The sequence below is a fragment of the Venturia canescens genome, chromosome 7 (assembly GCF_019457755.1).
Source record: "Venturia canescens isolate UGA chromosome 7, ASM1945775v1, whole genome shotgun sequence".
Classification (NCBI taxonomy): Eukaryota; Metazoa; Arthropoda; class Insecta; order Hymenoptera; family Ichneumonidae; genus Venturia; species Venturia canescens.
The window spans coordinates 8,853,896-8,876,508 of record NC_057427.1 but is presented as its reverse complement, the minus strand read 5'-3'; the positions used below and the strand labels follow the sequence as shown (position 1 = coordinate 8,876,508).

General features: G+C 42.0%; 3 protein-coding genes across 4 annotated transcripts; 2 read left to right on the top strand and 1 right to left on the bottom strand.

Annotated features, from left to right (window-relative positions):
- The first annotated feature begins 71 nt into the window (after positions 1-71).
- Vps52 (vacuolar protein sorting 52) lies at positions 72-3,855 on the top strand. The gene is made up of 10 exons (XM_043424929.1): positions 72-345; positions 586-827; positions 915-1,090; positions 1,183-1,567; positions 1,653-1,835; positions 1,942-2,067; positions 2,147-2,331; positions 2,413-2,497; positions 2,625-2,828; positions 2,908-3,855. Exons 2-10 carry the CDS (start codon positions 600-602, stop codon positions 3,331-3,333), a joined length of 1,998 nt encoding a protein of 665 aa, XP_043280864.1. The 5' UTR covers positions 72-345; positions 586-599; the 3' UTR covers positions 3,334-3,855.
- On the bottom strand, positions 3,827-22,613 carry LOC122414077 (uncharacterized). 2 transcript variants are annotated; one of them, XM_043424922.1, is made up of 8 exons: positions 22,098-22,613; positions 10,216-11,927; positions 9,324-9,898; positions 8,833-8,948; positions 8,407-8,544; positions 8,009-8,210; positions 7,356-7,580; positions 3,827-4,180 (listed from the first exon to the last, which is right to left on the bottom strand). In XM_043424922.1, exons 1-8 carry the CDS (start codon positions 22,485-22,487, stop codon positions 4,092-4,094), a joined length of 3,447 nt encoding a protein of 1,148 aa, XP_043280857.1. In that variant the 5' UTR covers positions 22,488-22,613; the 3' UTR covers positions 3,827-4,091. The 2 variants fall into 2 exon arrangements, with proteins under 2 accessions (XP_043280857.1, XP_043280858.1); XM_043424923.1 differs by lacking the exon at positions 3,827-4,180 and adding an exon at positions 6,545-6,857.
- Positions 5,201-6,928, top strand: LOC122414082 (odorant receptor 49b-like). The gene is made up of 5 exons (XM_043424931.1): positions 5,201-5,710; positions 5,794-5,893; positions 6,261-6,371; positions 6,513-6,668; positions 6,794-6,928. The coding sequence occupies exons 1-5, from the start codon at positions 5,223-5,225 to the stop codon at positions 6,842-6,844; spliced, it is 906 nt and encodes a 301-aa protein (XP_043280866.1). The 5' UTR covers positions 5,201-5,222; the 3' UTR covers positions 6,845-6,928.

Genomic DNA, 22,613 nt, shown 5'->3' with positions numbered 1-22,613 from the left:
CCTTAATTTTTCTGGTTCGGTGCAATCATTTTTATATTCGATACATTGCAAGAGACTATATATAGAATCAATTTCAAATACCAATGTGGATTTATTAGTTCTGGGGTTTTGGCTAGTCTACACCTGACGACTCTCGGCGGGGCACTAGTCGTACCAACAAAAAGGATCATAACCTAAAAATTTGTATCTGTCAAATATCACGAGTCCGAATTGGGAAACTTGAAGCACGTAGTTTGATAAAAAAATTCAACCGATTCGTTATTGGCTACCAAGAGCAGGTGTTGAATTAACGTTGAAATGTTTACGGTACAACAATAAATGCAGCTGATCTCTATGATTTGACAGGTGACATACGTAACCTCAAAATTCATTGCTTACCCAATCGGCTCAACTTGATTAATATTCTATATTTTGTGCCACGTCAAAGTTTTTTTTCGCATTCTCCCATCTATCACGCACTAGAAATGACCTGATTCCCCCCCCCCCCCCCCCCCCCCCCGAAGGACAAACTTTCCTCTCGACCCAGAAAAACTTAAGTACAATAATAAAAAAAACAAACGAAACGAAACGTAACGATTTTTGCAGTCGTGCTAACAACAATGGAGACTGATTATTTCGAGGATAACGAGGATCAACTACCCGACGATCTTGAGGATGATGTCGTGCAAGAAATCCTCAAAACTGGCACTGATTTGCGCCAATATTCTCGGCAAATTGAAAAAGAACTTAAAGAAGTCGAAAATCAATCTGTTCAAGATTATATAAAGGAGAGTCAAAATATAGCCAGTCTGCACAATCAAATAGCTGCGTGTGATAATATTCTTGAGGTTTGCCAAACAGTCCTCATGCCTGAGATAAATTTATCCATTAGAAAAAGTTTTTGTACAATGTATAAGATGACCAAAACTTTATAGAAAATGGAATCGATGCTCCTTGGGTTTCAAACTGACCTTGGCAGCATTAGTACAGAAATTCTCGAACTCCAGAGAAAATCTGTATCGATGAGCCAACAGTTGTCCAATCGTCAAATGATTCGAGGACCCTTGAGCCAGTTTATCGAAGACATGACTGTTTCTGAAGGCCTCATCAAGTATGGAATAAATTTGACACTATGTTTGGAAGGAAAAATCATTATTGGGAAATTCTTGTTCCACAAAGATTGAATTATTTTTTTCATTTCAGTGCTATCATGGATGTCCCTGTAACGGAGAAAGAGTTTCTCACACAGCTTCAGACATTGAATCACAAAATAGGTTTTGTAAAAGAACAAAGTTTCAAAGAAGCAAAAGCTTGTTTAGACGTGAAGGATGTAATTGACAAGTTGAAAGTGAAGGCAATGTCAAAAATTCGCACTTATCTTTTGGAACAAATTTACAAGTTCCGAAAACCAATGACGAATTATCAAGTGCCACAAAACAATATGCTCAAATACAAATTTTTCTTCGAGTTCATTCTAGCCAATGAAAGGAACGTCGCTGAAGAAATTTGTGGTGAATATGTTGATACTATGAGCAAAATTTATTACTCGTATTTCAAGTCCTATTCGTCGAGATTGGCTAAGCTTAAAGTGAGTGAAAATTGATCATATTTTCCGTGAAATACATTTGAGTTTCATTACAATAAAAACCGTTTGATCCGTTTTCATAATTTAGTTTGAAGAAAGCGCATCGAAGGATGATTTGATGGGAGTCGAAGACACTGCTGGGCGAGGAATTTTTCACAAAAGCTCTCTGCGTCATCGAGGAACCGTTTTTTCAATAGGCACAAGGGGTGAAGTCCTTGGCTCCCAATTAGAAGCACCAATAATTGTGCCTCATACAGCATCAAAAACTAGAGTAAATATCAATAATGTTTAGTCTTTGGCATGGAGAATAAAGATGAATCGCCAAAAATTTTTTATTCCTATAAACTTGATATTAAACTGTTGGAATTTATTTTCAGTATCAATATGAAGCTCTGTTTCGTAGCGAGCAATATGCCTTAGTAGACAATGCTTGTCGGGAATATTTATTCCTCGCCGAATTCTTCAAAGTTCGAGGCGTGCAGGCAATGGATATTTTTAATCAAGTAAGAAGAATATTTTAAAACTCACTTTTTCCTAAAACGTTTATTTTACGTTGTAAGTCTAATTCTAAATAATTTCAAGGTAATGGGTAGCACTTTGAGTCTCATGGTGAAGAATCTCCAACATTTCGTCGACGATTGTTACGACACTATTGCCCTTTTTCTTTGCCTCCATCTCGTAATGCGATATCAAATGACTTGTCACAAACGAGCTGTTCCAGCTCTCGATAAATATTGGGACAATTTGACGTCGATCATATGGCCGAGGTAAAACTTCAATGAAGCAAAATTCTTCTGCACTTATTCTAATTTATTTTTCGCTTTACTTATTTTATTTGTCTCGAGCAGATTCGAGGAGGTTTTTAACTTGAACATTCAAAGCATCAAAGACTGTGATCCTCTTAAATTCAATAAGGAAACTGGGCCTCATTACGTAAGTGCAACAAATGACTGAAAAATTAAAAAGAATGATGCGAGGGAAACTATTCTTGCGAGGAAAAAAAATTGATTTTCCTGCATCTTTCTCGGTTGGGTGAATTTTGAGAATGAATTATTTACAGATAACACGAAGATATGCGGAATTCAGTGCAGCAATGGTCGGGGTCGGTGAAGATTTTCCATGCGAGCGTGCAACACAATTATTGGCTCAGCTTCGCGAGGCTGTGCAATGTTTCCTGCTACGAATGGCAGCGATATTTCCCAACAGAACTCAACAGCTCGTGTTTTTAATAAACAATTATGATCTTGTTCTCGGAGTGCTTATGGTAATAAAATGCAATATTAAATCGGAACAATTAAACCTAATAATACATTACAATATTATTTTTTTGCTTTATATTGAAGGAACGTACGAGAGACAATTCGAAGGAAGCAGAGAGTTTTCGGGAGCAATTAAACGCTCGTTCGTCAGAATACGTGGAAGAAGTTTTGAGTCCGCATTTCGGTGGGATAATTCAATTAGTGAAAGAATCCGAGGCTCTAATAGAGAAAGGACTGGTGGAAGATCTTAAGAGGCACGAAAGCCGAGCTCTCGATCTCGTGCAATCCTTCACCAACAATTGGAAGCGTTCGCTCGAGGACATAAATGGTGAAGTTTTACGTTCTTTTCCAAATTTGGTACTAGGAGCTGCCCTCGTTCAGAGAGCGATGACACAATTAGTGCAATATTATCACAGACTCCACAAAATATTGCCGGCGAATGCGAGAACTCAACTCACCAATATTCATCACATTATGGTTGAGATTAAAAAATACAAAACCAATTATTGATACGTTCAGTCATGATCAACGAGTGTTCGTTGACTTTTAATCATTCCTTGAAGAAAATCTCCATGCGAGAATTGCAATATTTCGATTCGGGAATATCGTGTGAAATTCTATTGCATTATTTTATTTGTAAAAATGAATTTTTAATTGGAAATTAGGCAATTTATGAACGAAGGAAAAAGAAAATCAATTTTCATGAAAAAAAAACGATTCTGTACATTTATTTATGTAAATTACAAAAACAGGTGAAATACATATAAAACGTAAAAACTAATCAATGGTTTCAAGACCATTCTATACAAAAATCTTTGTTAAATCCTCTCGATTTGAATGTGTCTGTGTGCTGATATTTTTTACACTTTTCTTTTGTGAGCGTTAGTACGGGTGATAGAATCATAAATTAGTACCATCGTGTGGATTAATCGTGTACCTTAAAAATAAACGGTCAGACGGGAAGTTCATCGACGACCGATTTGAAAAATATTTCGTCGAAGAATTTTCCGTAGTCTGTCATAATACCTTTGATCTCCCTGTCTTTTCGATCTCATTTCGTCGATAAAAAACAATAATATTATCATCGAATGTCATCTCGTCGATTGGTCGTCCTCTTATGGCATTTTCTCCTTCAAACCATGTCAATTGGAAGATTTAGGTAAGCTGTACGTTTTTTGGCAGTTTCGAAAAGTTGACAAATTGTAGCATCGAATCACGGTCACGAAAAAACAATAATTCTTCACTTTTTTATGTATTTTTTTATCTCCTCAGAGAACACCATCGATTGCGTGAATGACTCCATTCGTTGCTGGCACGTTGTGAGTTACTATTAGTGCTTCGTTAACTCTCACACGACCTGTGAAAAAGAAAAGAAACCGTCGATTTATTTCCCACTTTGAAGAGCCGTCGCAATTTTTTTTTTCTCCCCGTATATCATTACGGTGCGAAAAATAAATTGTCGAGAAAATTGAAAAATTGCGATGACAGATGGTGAGCGAGTGAATAAAATTCATGAGCGAAAGAGGAGCTGGAATTACGGACGTTCCAGCGAGGCATAAGGATTCTCCCATCAATATATTATCAATGTAATGGGGGATGGAAAGAAGGAGGAAGAAAAAATGAGAAATGTTGGGCGAGGATAATGAGAGCTCAGGAAAATCGATTCCGGCCGTCGAATGGAAGCGGGCATTTTTTTCTCCCACTTTTTAAATTATTCCTTTTATTCGTTCCGCTGATTCGAGCCAATTTGAATGGATCGACGATCGTTATCTACTTATTTTTCACGCACACTCCCTCGCGAACAAAGTAAAACATCGACCACAACTTCTACTGGGACACGAAAGAATTTACAAAGCAGACGCGGCAGACTGTGAAATATGGGAATAGAAAAAAATTCTAAGCTCGCCGGCTACATGTGGTACACCAGCTTTTCCCTTAAACTCGTCGGTTTGTGGCCTTGCCAAAGTCATGGAATTCTAAATCTCGTTCATTTTACTGTTGTCGCTGCTACTTTTATCGTGCAAGTTTTTCAAATGCTCACCAATTGCTGGACCCATTACACAAATTTTGAATCTGCTGCCGAAAGCATCGGACCAATGGCGAGTTTGTATTCAACTTTATAATTTTTATTAAGGAATTTCTGTTTTGAAGTAACACCATTTTGAAAGCATTTAGCAAAGATCGTTACTTTATTTCGCAGTTACCGAAATTTTATACTAAAGTGGATTTTTTTTTGAAGTGTCGAGATAGAAAAAATGCAAAAACTCTTGAAGGCTTTGTAAAGAAATGCTATTCGAGTTCCCAGTGCGGCGTTAACGAATCACTAATTAAGCAGCGTCGAGGAATATCGTGAGTTTTTCAACTTTTTTCAGATGGCGCTTATAACTTCTTTCGGAAAAATGTGTATATATCGCCGGGAGCGTCCACGACTCGGGCATCTCGCGGTGTCGTTGGACAACTGTATAAAAAATGGTCCATCCGACGTGCTCAAGAACCTCGAGGATTACGGGAAAATATGCAGTTTGGCCTGCGGCTCTTTGCTCGTTGTTTCATGGCTGTTGACCGTAGTTTTTTTAAGCGCCCCAATTTTGCTTAACGAAAGAGTTTTACCGTTCGCTTCGTACTACCCGTTTGACTATGACAATTCAACTATTTTGTATGTAATTGCTTATGGACACGAGGCCGTTTTGACATGTCTCGGATGTTGCACAATGTCAACCGAGATAACTTTCGTATGGTCGATATTTCACTGTTGCTCTCGTCTTCGTGTTCTGCGTCACGAACTCTCGAACCTTTCCAATCTCGAGAACAACGACGATGAAAAGTTTCCTGATAAAATAAGTTCGAAACTATCTTCCCTGATGGACCTTCATTACGAAGTTTTGAGGTTTTTCAACCGATTCGATATTTTTGCATTACCGTGAATCGTTTTACACGCAACTTTTATATCTCTGTAGTTATTACACACAGGGACTTGGTCGAAATCAATTTGGCCTACACGTACATCACTTCGGTACTCTTCTTCGCTGCTCTCATTGCTATTTGTTGCGCTGGCCTTCAAATTACGGGAGTAAGCATTTTCTTCGAATGTGAAAAACTCGACAGAGTAACGTACTCAAAAAATTGGGTCTTTTGGACTTATTTATAAAATCGATCTTTAAACAAGTGTTTAATTCATTCCAAGTATCGAATTTCTGAAACATTCAACGAATTTATACGTCCAGAGTGTCAAATTGATCGTTGCTCAGCATTGATATTGACAGACAGCATTGAATAACAACACCGTAAAATATCAAAAATCAAGTATAAACTTCTCAATTTATTGTCAAGCTGATTTTTCAAGCGAACAAAAAATCAAGTTTTTAAGTAAACATTTTTTTAATCCTGGACGTCCAACCAACAATTCAGTCGTTTCTTTTTATTGTTTCTTTGTTCAGAGTTCCTTGGAATCCAGTAATTGGACGGCTGGACTTTTCCTCGTCCTTGCAATGTATTATGCAGAGCAATTATTGTTTTATTATTTGCCAGGGGAAATTGTTGCGCAAGAGGTCAGTACTACTAAAATGGTGAATTGGTTGGTTCTGTGTCTACAAGGGGCTGATCGGTCTCGTTAAAAAAAATTGTTTTTAGCTAATTGAACAGAAAAATATGATTTGCTCTCATTCTCGATCTCTCTGTCATTTACACAGGCAATGGGGGTAGCTTTCGCAGCATACACGAGCGGTTGGGAAACTCTGGATGTCAAATATCGAAAAACTATTGGCTTGATTATAATGAGAAGTCAATTGCCACCGAGACTTTTCGTCGGACAACTCATTCCATTGCGACTGGAAAATTACGGTGCCGTGAGTCCCTTGTCCATTTATTTCCCGAGTGATTTGAATTTCCGTTGATCCCTTCAAATTTCTTCAATTTTTCAGCACAATTCTTCATAAATATCGAACTAATCCAACGCCATTTTTCTTTCAAGTTCTTGACAACTACGGCCTCATATTTCACGTCGATTCGCGCGGTCGCCTAGGTTTCCTCAGATCCTACAAAATCAATAAAAATCCAGAAAATTGTTATCACATTTTGTGTCTTTATAGAAATAATTGAATCGGTGATTGAGAGTCTTGCATCCGACGGTTCTCGTTGCCTGTTCCCTCGACTGCGACGTCACGCATGCGTTTGTTCGCTTTACAAATTGATGGTATTCTGCTTACAGAGATGTAATCCGATTATCTTAATGCGTCCACGTGAATTTGAGTTAAATTGACGAACGAAAAGATTGAAAGGAGCGAAATGAAAAACAAAATGCTAAGTGAATTATTCCGAGCGAGCAATTGATCACTCGCCGCAGTGTCCTATTTTTTCAACATTTTCTTTGGCTGCACTTTCACTCAACTAATTTATATATATATTCAACGGACGAACTTTCGATTACCCTCAGTTTCTAGTCGTTCACGTGAAATTACGAAGGATTTACCAGAAAATTATATCGAAGAAGAAGAGACTAATTGACAAAATAGTAATTGATTTTCTTTGCTCACCGCCGTTTTTCTGAATGCTCAGAGTAACCTGAGGTCTCAATGTGTCTCTCTGATGATAATATCTCATGCCACCGGTGTACAGAGTCGTGGGTATTATGTGTCTGGATATTATGTCCTTGGCAGCCTCGGGACCGTCCGATTCGATCCAAACGGGTCGTCCGTTTTGGGCAGCGGCGTTTGCGAACGCCGTGTCCGTCGGTGCGAACACCGTGAACGTTTTAGTTCCTTTGTGCGAAGAAAACAAAAAACACATTCATTGAATAAAATGTCGGTCAATTCGTCACAAATGAGCGAATAAAATGATAATCAGCGTCACTTAATCATCGAATGATGAGTCGTCGAAAAAATAATGAGAATATGTGGCAAAATTGAAATTCCATTCGTCAAAAGCCATTCAAAGTTATTGGCTCGTTTTGCACAAACGTTCCACTTTCACTGCTCTATGCTCCGTCTCGTTACGGTATTGAAGTAAAAAAAATACTCATAAGAACAATGCCATTGGGATATAAGTGATACTGCGAAATTAGCGATAAAGCTTCAGGGCTCTCAACTAATTATACATTCGCGTTACAATTTGTTTTTATTTATCTATATACGAGCGCGTTCTTTCTCATTTCGAGAGCTAAATCCACCGCTCAAGTTTCGTAACCCACCAGCGAGTGTATCCTCGAGACCTGAGGCATGAAGGATCTTCAGAAAAGTGAGGAATCGCCTCTCACGATCGGCTTGCAGCGTCTGGGTGAGATCGCCGACCGGCAATGGAAACATTACTCTGTCGATCGCGTGGGCAATACCCTGCGGGATTTCAATGTCCCGCTTATTCGGCGCCACTTTTGCGCCGTTTATCGTAGTCACCTTTGGAAAAAAAAATCATGTTCTTTACGTCCCCGGCGCTTCCATCGAGCAATAAAATAACTTTCATTTTTGCATCTTATAATTCATTTTTGCATTATTATACATATTCGAATAAAATGGCGACTTGGAAAATGAAAGTTTAGGATCCTCGAATATTCCTCGATATCGACAGTTTTTTTTTTTTTTTTTTTCTTACCTTTACATCATTCCACTCGTGATCGTGCATGTCGTAAACGTTAACGCGCAATTGTGTTCCAGCCAGACTGACCCCGGTCATTTCGTCTTGAAGCGTATCCATTCGAAAAGCTCCTGGGATCACGTGGTGGAGAAGCAACTGTGAAACATTCATTTTTGTTAATTTTCATCGATTCCGAGAAACAATCATTTTGAGCAATCAAAAAGCCAGCAACAAAATTGTCTGCGCTAAATCTTCAAGTGTTGAAAAAAAATGGAAAAATTTCGAAATTCTACGCGCGAAACACTGTAACGAAACGAAGTAAATTTCGACGATGGACAATTATTTTTTCAAATTTCAACCTCCAAGTAGGATTATGATGATGGTCTAACAAAAAATCTCATTCACAGTCAAATCCGATGAATGACCTTTGTATACATAACTTACACCGCTCAAAAGTCGAGGATTTTCACGGAACTTTTGTTCCGCTTTATCGGGTCCACCGAGCTGTACCAACAGAGTCCGAAAAGCTTTGTCAGTCGGGACGAATATGGTGTACGGACCTGAGAAGAAAGCGAACAATAATAGACGTGAAATTTAAAGAAAGATAAATAGAAAAAGTCGACTGCGTAATTAATGATTTTCAGGGAAGAAAGGAGTCCTTTCGTTGCGCATCAACGGAAGACTGATTTTTCTCACGAAATAATGATAAATAAATAAATAAACTCATAAATGGTAGCCGCGATGTCGAAACATCTTCCGCAATGTACAAGCAATATTTTTACAAAGTATAATTCAATCTTCCATTCAAGGAAAAACGGAGCCAAAGTTAATTGAGCGTGAGAAATATGAAAAAAAAAAGCATCTCTGTCCACACAAAGGGTGTCCTCAAAAGTCGTGTTGAAACGAGGGTTCTAGAAAAATGAAAAATAGCTTGCCGGTTTCATTGAGCACAATGTCGAGCCCGGACTGTCTGAGATATTTGGCCATAGCGAAAAGTCCTTCGCGTCTGAGGAGCCCGGACATGCTCTCGCGTTGGCTGATCAAATTTTGTCCACTTTCAAGGAAACTCGGTACGGTGCTTCTCAATTGGAAATCATCGAGAACGAGATTTTCGGAAGTCTGAGATCCGCTGAAATTGGGGCTCGAATTGGCGACGGCCGCTCTCGTGGTGCTTGGACTGTTTGATGAAAAATGTGCGTAGGAAGTGGTCCGAGGAAAAGCGGTGGTTGAGAAAGCCGGTGAACTCGTCGTGCTCGGGCCATCGTTGAATTGCGCGAATGTCGAATACGTGGGAACTCTTGACGGTTCGACGATACTCGCTGTCGTGAATCTCGAGGATATTTGATCGCCCTCGTACCGCGATGTCGGAGCACGAGGAGTGCTTGCGGTATTGACCAGCGAATTGAAAACGTGAGGGCTCGTCGTTGACGCTGAAGTTACGTAATTGTCCAACGACGATATTGAATTCGGCGATACAGTTACGTACGGAAAATATCCTGAGGACGATGAGCTGTAAAAAAAATTGTTTCGTTATTACAAAACTCAAGTTTCGCAGTTACGAAGTCGTCAGAGAACATTTCAGCTCTCAACGAAGCTGAAATTCACGCGGGTGAAGAAAATTGAGAAAGAATTTATTTCCGATTGAAAAATCTAGAAATTCATATTTTTTAGAAAGTGGTGGAGCATCGAAAGAAGATTGACGAGCAATTGGATCGTGACCCCGCGATAGCTTTCCCCTTTATATAATCGAAAATGCAAAAAAATGTATATTCGTTAGGATGGAAGTGTGAGGGGATTTGGCGAATGAGAGTGAAAATTGGAATTTACCTTTCTTTGAGTCTGGAGGCGAGCGGAGCGTTGTTGTGCCTGATGGTGGTTGGTCTGAAAGTGGTTGGAAGAGCGTTCGTCTCTTTGGAGTAAGTTGTGGAGTAAGTTGAGCTTTTGAGCGTGGTAGTTTCTTTGTTGGCGAGGACGTTGGAGGTGGAGGAAGCTGCGGATGTCAAATTGGGTGAGTTTCTGGGGGGTAATTTGAGTTCGCCCTTTTTGATTTTTTCGACGATGGAGTCGACGTCGGCGCCGTTTTCTTTCGCGTTTCCTTTGACGCCTTGGACTTTGTAGCTGCCGTCGGGTTGTTCCTCGAGGACGACGAAAGTGACTTTTTTCCCGGGTTGGTTGTGGATCGGTGATTTGCCGACCTCCTCCAATTTGCCGTCGTCCTTGTGCCGTAAAACTTCGAAGTCTGCACCGGGAGGCAGAACCCCTTTGGTCAACTCGTCGAGGATCGCCTTGGCGGGTCGGATCGTCGTCGTCGAGGTCGTAGCTTCGAGCGCTTTCGTCACTGTTTGAAATTGGCTGGAGCCGTCGTTCGGGACGATGGAGGAAAGCCCGTTCGGGGACTGGATCAGCTGAAGTTTCTTGCCGTTCGGAAGCACGAGGTCTCTCGTGGTGACGTTCCGCTGATCGTCGTCGGCCGATTGCGCTAGTGCGAGCTTCAGTTGTTTCAGGAGGAGTTCGTTCTCCAACGAGGGGGGGGAAGGAGTTGACGAGGCCGCACTCCTCGACGAGGAAGTGACGGAAGTCTGCGTGGGCTTTTCTGTTTGATAAATTATTTTTATCTGGGGTTTCTTGCCACCGGAAGCGAGCAGTTGAGGTTGCTGAGCTTGGATCAAGGACAAAAGGTCCTTCGGGATCTCGTCGGTGTTTCCGTGCTCTTGGAGCCGTTCCTGACGGACCTTCGGAGGACTCGCGGCTCTCGTCGTCGTCGTAGGTACCGGCCTGGCTGTTGTCGTTGTCGTGAATTTCTTCTGATGGGTCGCGATAGCCTTGAGAAACAATTCGCTTTCTGCTGGTGTTATTCTTCGAGCAGTCGGCGACGAGAGCAGCAGAGGGGATGACGTCGTCACGTAGAGAGTCGGGCTCGTTGGCGCCGCTGTGGTGAATCTCGTCGTCGAGGTCTGCTGTCGGATCTGTTGGAGTTTCAACAATTCTTGTTGCCTCTTGATCTCTCGCTGCTCGAGGATCAATTGCTCCCGTTGTTTTTTCAGCAGTTCCAACTGTCGTTGTTTCTCGTAGTACTCGTTGAGCCGAATTTTTTGTTCCTCTTCGAACACCGACTCGCTCGGAGCCGGCTGTTGTCCGTTGCTTTGGTAATCGAAGAATCGTTGGCTCGTGGGGTTGACCAGTTGTTGCTGCCTCAACTGCGGCTGATATCGCTGAGTCGCTGCTGTCTGCAGGAAATTTATTCCCCCGTCGTTTTTAACGATTTGCTGCTGCTGCTGCTGCTGCTGTTGGAGTTTTTGTTGTTCCTGCTTCGTACGATCGACGCGATATTTAGCCAACGAGGGAAAACTCGACTGCTCGATCGACTCTGACTTTGGCGACGTTTGACGGCTCAAACCCGGAAACGCTACAAACTGGGAAGGACTATCCTGACTCGCTTGATTGTAACGTCTCTGATGTTGCTGCACGTCGCTCAGAATCTGCTGCTGTTGTGACGAGGACAATCTTGGACGTGGATCCGGTTGAAGTCGTGACTGAAACTGCCGAATAGCAATTTTCTTCTTAAGCAACTCTCGAGGCTCTGCGCCGCCAATTTTGCGACGCGATTCACGCGTAACTAATATTTTATATTCCCTCGTGCACGAGCGAGCCTACCGCTTGAAATATTTACTTTTAATCGAGTCAATTATTGTGCAATTCCTTCGAGAAACCGCGATAAATACGAGCCCCCAAATTCCTGCGGCGACTCCTCATCGACCATTATATCACTTTTAATTAAACGCTCCAATTTCTCCGACCACCGCGCGAGCAATTAACATCGTGAATATTCGCCGCCTCCAATTCCCTACGTTTTCTTCTCGAACGGCAAAGCGGACTCGTGATTTCGATGCGCTCTTTTAAATCCTTCGTTTCCTGCAAGGAAAACGTGTTGCCTCGCAAGAATTAATGATTCGTAGAGGCCAATGAACGCGATATCACTCCGCTAAGATTTTTTTAAGCGAACCCTGGCTGCCGATTGTTTTGCTTCGAGCTCCGAATGATCGAATCGACCGGAAGATGATCGTTCGGACGAAATTTTCTTTTCGACCGTCACAGATATCTTCTGATCAGAAACGTGTTTTTTTTAACCTTCAAAGGACGAAAATTCGTCGTATTATGCACAAATTTCGTATACTTAAGAAAGGTCGATTTAAACGTAAAAATCGGCGTCCTTGAAAGCTCAAATTTGAACAGAAAATAAATCGAAGAATGTCCGGCCCTTTGTGCGCGAGTTTCAGCCGAAAATCTGACAACTCGATTCAGCAAAAGCGACTGTTACCGGCATCCGCGTGGGCAAGTAGGTTGTTCAATTGCGCGCACTTAATTATCGAATCGCGGATGTGTACGCTCGCAAATGCAAATGCCCATACTTTTACTAGCTTCGAGGATAGATCGCGTTGCATAACGCTTCGTATCGAAGTCTCTTCGGGGTGTGTATCAGAGTGGAAAAATAATATGAGCGGACCATTAGAACGTGTGGAATCTGAGCTCCGGGCGCCGAGTCTCTCTCGGTTGCATATTACGCGATATCAACATCTCGTCGAGGGGGGAGTTACGGCTGAGGATTAATAGCGAGTTTCGAGACGATTCAACCAGCGAGAGGCCACCGACGTGAAAAACTTTCGCGACTTTCGGAAGAATTCGACAATTCGACGCTCAAGAAGAAATTCTTCTTGCGCCAGGATTTTCTTATGAAACTTAATACCCTCGATGGAAATATTGCGGATGCTCGGCGCGATCATCCAACGAAAGGACTGCGAGCTCCCCTGCGAAATCAGCCTAATACGTCGCGAGCGACGTTAAGGAGTTTCGGCACAGGCGATACAATGTTGCCGTGCTAAACCATGCTAAAAGCATGAAAAATTTCAAAAAGTTCAGATTTTTATAAAATTTGGTGAACATATTCTTTAGTGCCAAATTTGGCAATACACATTTTTTAAGACTTTTCTTCCACACAGTTATCGAGTAATTGATCACTAAAGTTGACGTGTATAAGCATAGCGTTTCCATATATATAGGTATACATTCCGGGCATAAGAAATCTGCTTTAATGCGTAATTACTCGAAAAAAAAATAATAAAAAATATGTCAACGTATAATATTCTCCGAAATGATATAGTTAATTAATTATTGAAGAAACAAATTTTGAAAATTTTCGAAAACAATTGGAAACGCTATCGCTCCGGTAAAGAGTCTCTGGCAGCAACTCGTCATATCTTATTATAAATGTACTTGTCTCAGAGTCGCTGCCGCGACTCTAGATAACTAAGTAGAAGAAAATTTTGAAAAAAATTGTGTTTTCGCACTTGATGTTGAAGAACATTGTTATCAAATTTGATCAATTTCTTAATATTTCGACTTTTGTACCGAAACTCCTTAAATTGACGATTCGACGAACTCGGTCCCTCTCGGGGGATCGCGTCGGGCGAACGAGATTCACTTTTGTCTCTCGCTCGGAGGAGAGGAGGCAGATCGTCGGTCACCGCGTTCCTCCGGAGCTAGCGAAATCCCTTTCGTTTTATTTCTTAAGTGAAAGGAGGGAAAAATAAAGAAGCGAGCGCGCGTATACGTGTGTGAAATGGGTGATGACCAGGGCATCCGCGTGCGGCAAGTCGAGGCTCCAGCATTTAGAATGTTTGCGGATGATCGCGAGAGACTCGACTACGAGCACTCATGTATTTGTGCATAGAAGAGACAGAAAAGGATGACCAGCGAGAAGAAATACTCGCGATGAGCAACGACCCACCGAGCCTCGAGGAACATCGGACTCGTTAAACTTTCAGAAGAGACTTTCTTGAAAATCCAATCTCTCCTCGCTCCCTCTCTCGAGAACGCTCGAGCGTGGATAATTTCCCTCTCGTACGTCGTTGTTACAGGCCGCGCGCGTATGTGACGAGAGATTATCGTTTTTTCTCCGTCGACGATGTCCACACGATACAAATAACCGAGTTGGTATAATTGCCTTTGACTTTTTAGTATTCGCGGCTTCGCTCAACCGCGAGAGCTCTCGATTTTTGTTTGCCTTGTTAATTGCGCGGGTCGTTTGTTTCTCTCGTTTTTAGAAACCAAACGAGTCGCGACGAGTGTTTTTACTGCTTACTTTAGTTGCCGATGCGAGTTTTTCTCGTGTCGCGGATGATGAATCAAAGTTCTCGGAAGCTTTGGGATATTTTGGAGCGCCTCCGGCTCGATTGGGGGGCGTCGAAAGTGGGCTCTCCGCGCGCGGAGACTTTCGATCCCCGAGGAGGGTCGACGTGAGAATTTCTCGAGCGGACTAATCGAGCCGGAAACAATTCGGTGGGCGGGTTTGCGCGGTTGGCAAACGTTCGAATCCGCTTCCAGCGGTCGGTTCGTTGCGCGGGCGCGATCATCGTACTTCACTTCCGACGCGCGCGGAGAGCTCGCGGGAAGATGAGCGATAAATAATCCAAGACCGGAAGCGAGGCCAAGTTATGCGCGCGAATTGCTCGAGGATTCCCTCTCGGAGAAATTTCTCGAGCAGGGGTCAATGCGGCAAGCGAGACTCTCGGTTTCACTCGCGGCTCGTGAATACGTCGACGCACGCGGCCTTATTCGCCGCGCGCGAACGCCGGAGAGCGCACCGCACCAATTCTTCTCTCGTTCATTCGCTCCCCTTTGTATAATATAAAATAATATATAAGAAAACGCATGAAATTGTGGCGAACCCGAAGAACCGGCTCGTTCGACTCGTCGGAGGTGTAAATAGCGCGCGTGGGATCGTTTGATCGCTGGCTCACAGGAACCGGATGAAAATCATGCAGCGACGTGTCTCTCCGTGCCGTGCGCGCGGATGTGGGAACAACACCGATTCGTTCGACTCTGCGGGCGCCGGAGAGAAAGTACAAACGCGGTGTTTCGTCCGCGAGAGAGGCCATCGGGAATCATCCTTCACCTTCGTCCCACAAGAGCGTTGTACCGCATCGAAACTTTGACGTTTCTCGACCCGGAGCCCGCGCGACCTGCCATTCCGATATTTCATTGTTTATTCCGACCCGCGTTCTTTCTCCGATTGACATTTGGCTCCGCTCACTTCTCGCGCGTGCTCCATTCTCGCCCCGGCCAGGGGCAGAGGCTCGAGGCCTTCGACTCGAGCTTCCGAGGCTCGACGAACTCTGTCAAAATGTTCTTCCCCTCGACGACGGGAGCGACGATTCTTCCGCGTTCGGAAAAGGACGATCCGCGGGGATACCAAAAGTGGGCTCGCCCTGATTAAGGCGCGAGCGGAATACACGACGCCGCCACGCATTCTCTCCATCCTCAATGAAGAATCTCTCTCTTCGAGGCTTCACGAGGCAGCGCACGAACTTGCCCAGCAAAAAAGAGCTTCGCTTCCGTGCGCTTTATTACTCGCTAACCATTAACGAGAGACGCGCGAGGAAGAAACGATTTACATTTAATGCGGACCCGATCCCACGCTCCAACGCACTCGCGAGGTTCGTTGAATTCTCCGAACCTTCGACGCTCGTGAATCGCATCGCTAAAAGGGCCATTTTCATTTTCACATTTATCGGAAATGCGGATCGGGATAATTAACCCTAGAACGCATGACTGGGGTGTGAGCACACCCCACGCGAACTTCAAACTACGCTCCCGTCCTAACAAGCGACATTATCGACTGATTATCGACGGATTTTTTAATATATAAATTCAATTGAAATTAGTTTTATCGTATATCATTCTTTTCGTTATAAAAAAACGAAGAAAATGGTGTAGGATAAAGTCAGTTTAGCATCGTAGGACCGGATTTATAAGCAGAAAAAGACTGGGGTGCGTTCAAACCCCGGTCATGAGGTTGAGGGTATGAAAAAAGGCACATGAGGTGGAGGGTTAACAGTATCGACGACGCTGAAGCTCGCTACGTTCGAGACCAACGAAACGACGGAGGAAAAAAACATTTGCGGAACTCACCAATTTTTTATTTCACGGCGTATCGGTGCAGGCTGAAAGAAGAATTGCAAATTGGCTGGGAACGAATATCAATTGGTCGACACTTGGTAAATATTTCATATTGTACTATAAATTGACTAAACAAATGATGCTGATTCCACGGGTGCGGGGATCAAATGTTGGAATTACTAAAATTTCGAACAGCTAAAATCTCGAGTTTATAAACTTCGAATGATAATATATGGAGACAGATAGATTCGACTAGAGCTTTGAATGCCGAAAATAAATAAAGCAGAAACTGCAAGGTTCGAAGGACGTTTACATCGAAAATAGAATGTAACAATCGCCCATTGGACGATGACTAAAATATCGATTTTTCGAAAATTCTACTATCGCTCTTTCGATTCATAAATTACTACAGTCAGCGATACTGTGAAAATTAACAATTTTTAAAATATAATAACGAAAGGCCAAATATTACCGAGGTTGAAATACCGAAACACCAAAAAGTCGAACAGCCAAAATAGACGACGCTGAAGTTTGCAACGTTGGAGTTCAACGAAATGAAGGAAAAAAACATTTATAATTCATTATTTTTTTATTTCACGAATTATTGATGTGGCTTGAAAAATGATGAATTGGAAATTCGGCAGGGAACAAAATTGGAGATTTACTGGAATTATTTGAGAGTTTTTTTAGATCATTTCGTTGGACTCCAACGTTGGAAACTTCAGCGTCATCAAAATAGCGAAACGTTAGAGAGTCGATCGATCAAAATAAAGAAATGCAATGGAGCTGCAAATACACGCGTCTCATTCACTCACTTACTCACACCGGTTGTCTTCAATTTGAAACATCGCCATTTTGACTTTCGCCTTTTCGAGCTATCGCTACTCTGCACATACTCAAGTTTTATAGGCTCGAAAAATTCACTTTCGATTTTTTGCTACTCTCTATATTCTGGTTTGTCTGTAAAACAATTACTAACCATTTTGAATTCGAAAATATGAACTTTTGACATTCGGATGGTCTGTTAAAATTGCATTCGAAATGAAAACTATTGAAATATATATTTTCTGGTAAATACGAATTCAAAGAAGGAATTTTTGATTAAACACCGAATCTGCTGAATAGTCGATCGGGAATAAGAATTTCGAATTACTTATTTTTCTCTGAACTGATATCACAACTTTTAAAATTTCGAAATATCGAGCGCGTTCTACAATTCAGTTATTCGACATATTGAACCCCACCCGATTCCACTTTCATAATTGATCGTCGAATTATTGCTGATTGACGAAAAAATTTGCGATTGACGGAGGACTCAATGTCGACTAACACAAATTTTCCAATTGATGAGCAATTTTTAGCACACCGATTTCGATAAAGATTGGTACAGAAAAGCTTTTTTCAAGTTTACCCTGGAAAGCGGTTAAAATGGTAACGCCCAAGTTTGCAACGTTGGGGTCCGACGAAACGATGCAAAAAAGGCCTCCAATAATTTCAGTAATTCTCCAATTTTGTTCCCTGCCGAATATGCAATTGTTTGTTTTTCAAGCTGCACCTTCGTGAAATAAAAAATTGGCGAGTTACGAATGTTTTTTTCCTTCATTTCGTTGGTTGATTGGATTCCAACGTTGCAAGCTTCAGCCTCGTTGAAAATCGAGGTTTGAAGGTGGAATTTATAGATTTTTCAATGGATCATTTTTAGGAGAATCGTCATCAAATTTTTTACGAATTAGAGATTTTTTCGCCAATCGGTAATAACTCCTCGATTTATTGCCAATTATTTCCATAATCGATAATTCTGCTTCCACAAATTAGAATTTTTTCGTCAAGTGAGAATCTACTTCCGAAAAGTGCCAATTTCTTAAGCATTTTTTATGACGCTCAAGTTTCCAACGTTCGAGTCCAACGAAATGATGTAAAAAAACTCTCAAATAATTCCAGTAAATCTCCAATTTTCTTCCCTGCCGAATTTCCAATTTGTTATTTTTAATAAAAAAATCATTAATTATAAAATCTTTTTTTCGTTCATTTCGTTGAACTCCAACGTTGCAAACTTCAACATCGTCATTTTTTGCAATATCCTCTATTGAATTACTAATTTTTAAAGCAATTGACATTGTATGAATAATCAATGACAATTTTCGGAGAATTTATAGTAACTGTCAAAATTAGTGGGGAAAAAATGATTGATGTCGATCTCTGCTTAAGGTGGATGCGCCAGTTTGATAAGCGCCTTAATTTTTACTCGGGATTTCACGAAGCTCTTTTCAAGGGTCGCTTTCTGTGTGGGCCTCCGCGTTCAAGTGCAGCGACGTCGTTTTTCACAGTGATTTTATTCCGGTGAAAAAAGAGTGAACGAGGAAGGAGTGAAAAAAGCGAAGGAAAGCGCGCCGCGTCGATGTTCGAAGCGTCGAAGACGCGAGTTTCTTCCTTTTCGTTCTGCGCTCGGGGCGCCGCGGTAACTCGCAAGTTTCGCACTCGGGGTTATTGCGGTCTACGTTTTTCCACGAGCCAGTGGCAGGGAGAAAAGGAAGGAAAAAGGGGAAACTAATGCAGAAGGATCTGACGGCGTGCACATTGCGGTTTTCTCACAAACTATTTCCATAGTTCAGGAGGCGACGAGAGTGAAAGGAGATCGTGGGGCGGGGTGTGCGCTGGGATCGGAACAGCCTCGCGGCGCGTACACAGCGAATGTTTTAATAATCCTCGCGCCAACGTCACTCTCGCCTCTCTCGCGGTCACTTTTTTCGTCCCCTTGATTCCGCACCGTTTTTATTCCCGCCGTCTTACTTCGGTTTCCCGCTGCCGAGGCTCGTTCGGTTCAACGGAGTTGAAAAAATCCGGCGCGGAACACCGACGCGCTTACTTCCGGTGGTGAAAAGTCTGGAGGTTCTCAAATCCACCGGCAAATTCTTTGGCTCACTCGATCGCGACTTTTGCAGCCGATTGTTAGGCCCGAAACCATTTTTACGATCTTTTCGAGCTACTTTATTTTTCGAGGACCGATCCGACGCTCGAAACTCTCGATTTAAGTTGAAATCCATTCCAGTCACAAAAAGTCGGTCATTATTTCGAACGGGAAGTTATTCACGAACTTTTACAGTGCCGCATAAATTTTGTTTAAAAACTTCGTCGGAAAAAAAAAAATTTTTTTAATTATGCGCGAAAGCGTCGCCCGATCAACGAATTAAGCACCGAAAAAAAAAGATTTGAAAAATCTCATCAAACCTCGATCTCGTAACACTCCATGTAAATTTTCGGCGCGGTTATTTTGTCGAGATAACCGTTTTGTAGTTTGTTCAGGAAATAGTGAAATTAGTACGCGGGTTGGAACGGAGAAAATTAACGAGGCGAGTCCAGAGCACGGTTGATCGATTTCTTCTCTTTCGTCAGCACTCACCATAACATTTTCCAGATCCGACGTAATTTCGATGCGCTGATGAGGAAACGGAAATCTCGTGTCACTCAAACGCGCGGTATCTCGGGCATTATTCAGATCTCACAATCATAGCGAGCTGTCATTTTGTTTTTATCTCGTTTTCTACACTCTCGCTTCATCCTCTCACCTTTCTATTATTCACGAGGAAATGTAACGTGCGCACGTGTATCGCGAGCGTTGCCACTTATTAACATTTTTGGCTCTCACGCTTTCCGGGGCTCCCAGCTGTACCAGCGATTCCGTGCCGAACTACTTTCCTTCGAAATTTAGAGTTAGTTTTAATCCCGAAGCCCGTAATCTCATAATCTACGCAGCTTCGAAGACACCTCGGTATGACGGCGGATGTTTTATTGCCCGAAAAACACTCATTGTCGTCTTCCGAATGTAATCGTTTGTCCTCAACGAAATTAAAGACACCTCCACTTTTTGCCACTCGCCACTTTTCTATCCGAGAACAATTCTAGTCGAGTGAGAAAGCCCCTCGATTCGGCTAATTACTTCATGAAAACGAACATAATGTAATCAGCCGGTAGAAAAGCCTGCTCTCATTTTCCATCCTGATGCTGGGAAATTCCATTCAGTTTTTATTCTATCCTTCCTCAATTTCGTTTGACTTAGAAATTTCGTCGAATAATTGAGCGAGAAATTAGGGAATTGTAACAAATTATATCGTTTATTTTGTACGCTCTTCGCACAATTCGTCGAGTTACTTGTTCGATGTTCCCCCTCGATTTATATTTTTGTGCCTCTGTCAACGGATTTTTGTACGAAGAATTATATGTGTTGGGTGAATTATAACCGCCAAAAAGTCGACACTCTTTTTACACTTTCTCCTTTGCCAATTTTCATTTGCAATCTTGAGCACAAAAGAATCGGATCGCAACGAGTTATCCAAATGTACAAAATAAAATTTATCTACAAAAGATTTGTACCGAAGTTTTGTTGCTTTTGAGATATGTAACGCGAGATTAATTTCTTTGTGGGTAAGAAAGTAGTCCGTTGCGCATTCACCCACTAACAGAGTGACTCTTTGACCCCCCCCCCCCCCACCCGCCCTACCGCAGCGCCGTCTTTTTATTCTCCGCTCAATCCTCAATCTTATTTTTATTTCGATCTTCTCCCGATCTTTTGAATCCATACGCTTCCTCGTTGCTTCTCGTATTCTCAATTAATATTCTGACCCCCTTCAATCTCATATCTCATCGTCTAATTGTAAGATTTCTCTCGAACGTTGAGTTCGTGAAATTTGTTTCGAACGGCGATATACGTGGACGACCAATAACGCTGGGCAATTTCGTCTCATGCTCGCGCGGTGTGACACGAATTTCACCGGCAATAACCGAGGGATTACAGAATTCCTAATGGATATCGAAGAAACATTGAATTAACGAAACGTTCGCGGAGTGTTGGGACCAACAATGATAAAGAAAGCACATTCCGTCAAAATTATGAAGATTCAGCAAGTGCAGTTACGACTTATTCGTGCGTCGGTACGACTCACAATTTTCCAATTGGCTCTCAATCCCGACAGTTTTTCTGGCCTCCAAAAGTGAATAAATATATTTGAAAGAAACGAAATTAGTGAAACCGAAAACTACAATCGATTCGTGGATAAATAGACGACGACGAAATTTCCGGTCGAGTGGCTGAATTGAGGTTATGAAAATCTCATGTCCGCCACGAGAACGGATATAATAATAAATTCGAAGTAAGAAACAGCACTCGTTATTGGCTGTTATAGATTCGAATAACTTGCGTCGTTTCACTCGGAAGTGATCGTGACTGCGAGTCAATATTTATCTACAAGCAAACATATAACGGACGGGAAAATATGGCGGCAAACGAACTCAGGTGTAAGCTCGTATATATCGAACGGTAATATAAAAGGACGAGGATCAAAGTGCTGCGATCGATGTATAATAAAGTGTTCAAAAATAGAATTATTGATATGGAATATTTATAAGAGCTGTATTTCGAGTGATTTTGTGCATACTTTCTCTCATCAGTTGATTCTTTCCTTCAAGTTTAAGTTCATCGCACTCATTTCTTAATCCATTTGCAACCTACAATTTTGTTATCTTCCATAAACATCAGGAAATCATTAAACCGATACGTTGCTCTGGTTTCCTTTCAATTTTACACGAGCAATGAAATCTGCAAAAAATTTACCGATCGAGGAAGTGTTCGTTGCGTAACCGTTTTTTTCGACCTTTTGAACAATATCAATAAAAACAGGTGTTAAATTTACTTCAACGTTAATTGTGTACTCAATGCACATATTAAAATTGATCTACGAAACGTGATAAAAACTTACCGGCCTGAGATGCGCAAGATCCGGGGAGTTTTGTAAAATCGCCGGTTCCGCATCGCCAGCGACAGAATCACTAAAATTGGTAAACACGACCGCCCACACGAGGCACAAAAGTTCTTTTCGTCTCATTTTGAGCTCTCGATATTTCTCAGTAAAACACACCGAGACACCAGCGAGTGACCGAATTTCGGGGAGGAAAAATAACAATGGAATCACCGAAGCGGAAAACGAAACACAAGAATATTGTTGTTTTTTCCCGTTGAAATCGTTCGACAACCAAAGAACAGTGTCGCGAGTAGATTTCAGTTTCTGCGAAGTTTCTCTCTCCTTTGTGTATATTTTTGACGATGCAAGGGGAACTTTCGAGTCTGGGAACGGGGTTGTGACTGGCATGAGATCGGAAAAGGTGCGATAGTTTTACTCGACGGAGGAGCAGAGAAAAAGTCTGTGGGGAGAGAAGATTCCGTCCGTGTGTTGTTAAAGACACTCGACTTTGCCAAGAAGTGGGAGAGACACGTC

Coding starts and splice junctions, on each gene's coding strand:
- Vps52 (XM_043424929.1), top strand. CDS start 600: ATGGAGACTGATTATTTCGAGGATAACGAGGATCAACTACCCGACGAT. Junction 1,091..1,182: donor GTTTCTGAAGGCCTCATCAA/GTATGGAATAAA, acceptor TTTTCATTTCAG/TGCTATCATGGATGTCCCTG. Junction 2,829..2,907: donor TTGTTCTCGGAGTGCTTATG/GTAATAAAATGC, acceptor TTTATATTGAAG/GAACGTACGAGAGACAATTC.
- LOC122414082 (XM_043424931.1), top strand. CDS start 5,223: ATGTGTATATATCGCCGGGAGCGTCCACGACTCGGGCATCTCGCGGTG. Junction 5,711..5,793: donor CTTCATTACGAAGTTTTGAG/GTTTTTCAACCG, acceptor TATTACACACAG/GGACTTGGTCGAAATCAATT. Junction 6,372..6,512: donor GGGAAATTGTTGCGCAAGAG/GTCAGTACTACT, acceptor TCATTTACACAG/GCAATGGGGGTAGCTTTCGC.
- LOC122414077 (XM_043424922.1), bottom strand. CDS start 22,487: ATGCCAGTCACAACCCCGTTCCCAGACTCGAAAGTTCCCCTTGCATCG. Junction 8,545..8,832: donor ATCCTCGACTTTTGAGCGGT/GTAAGTTATGTA, acceptor AATGTTTCACAG/TTGCTTCTCCACCACGTGAT. Junction 4,181..7,355: donor GAGCATTCAGAAAAACGGCG/GTGAGCAAAGAA, acceptor TCTTTTTCACAG/GTCGTGTGAGAGTTAACGAA.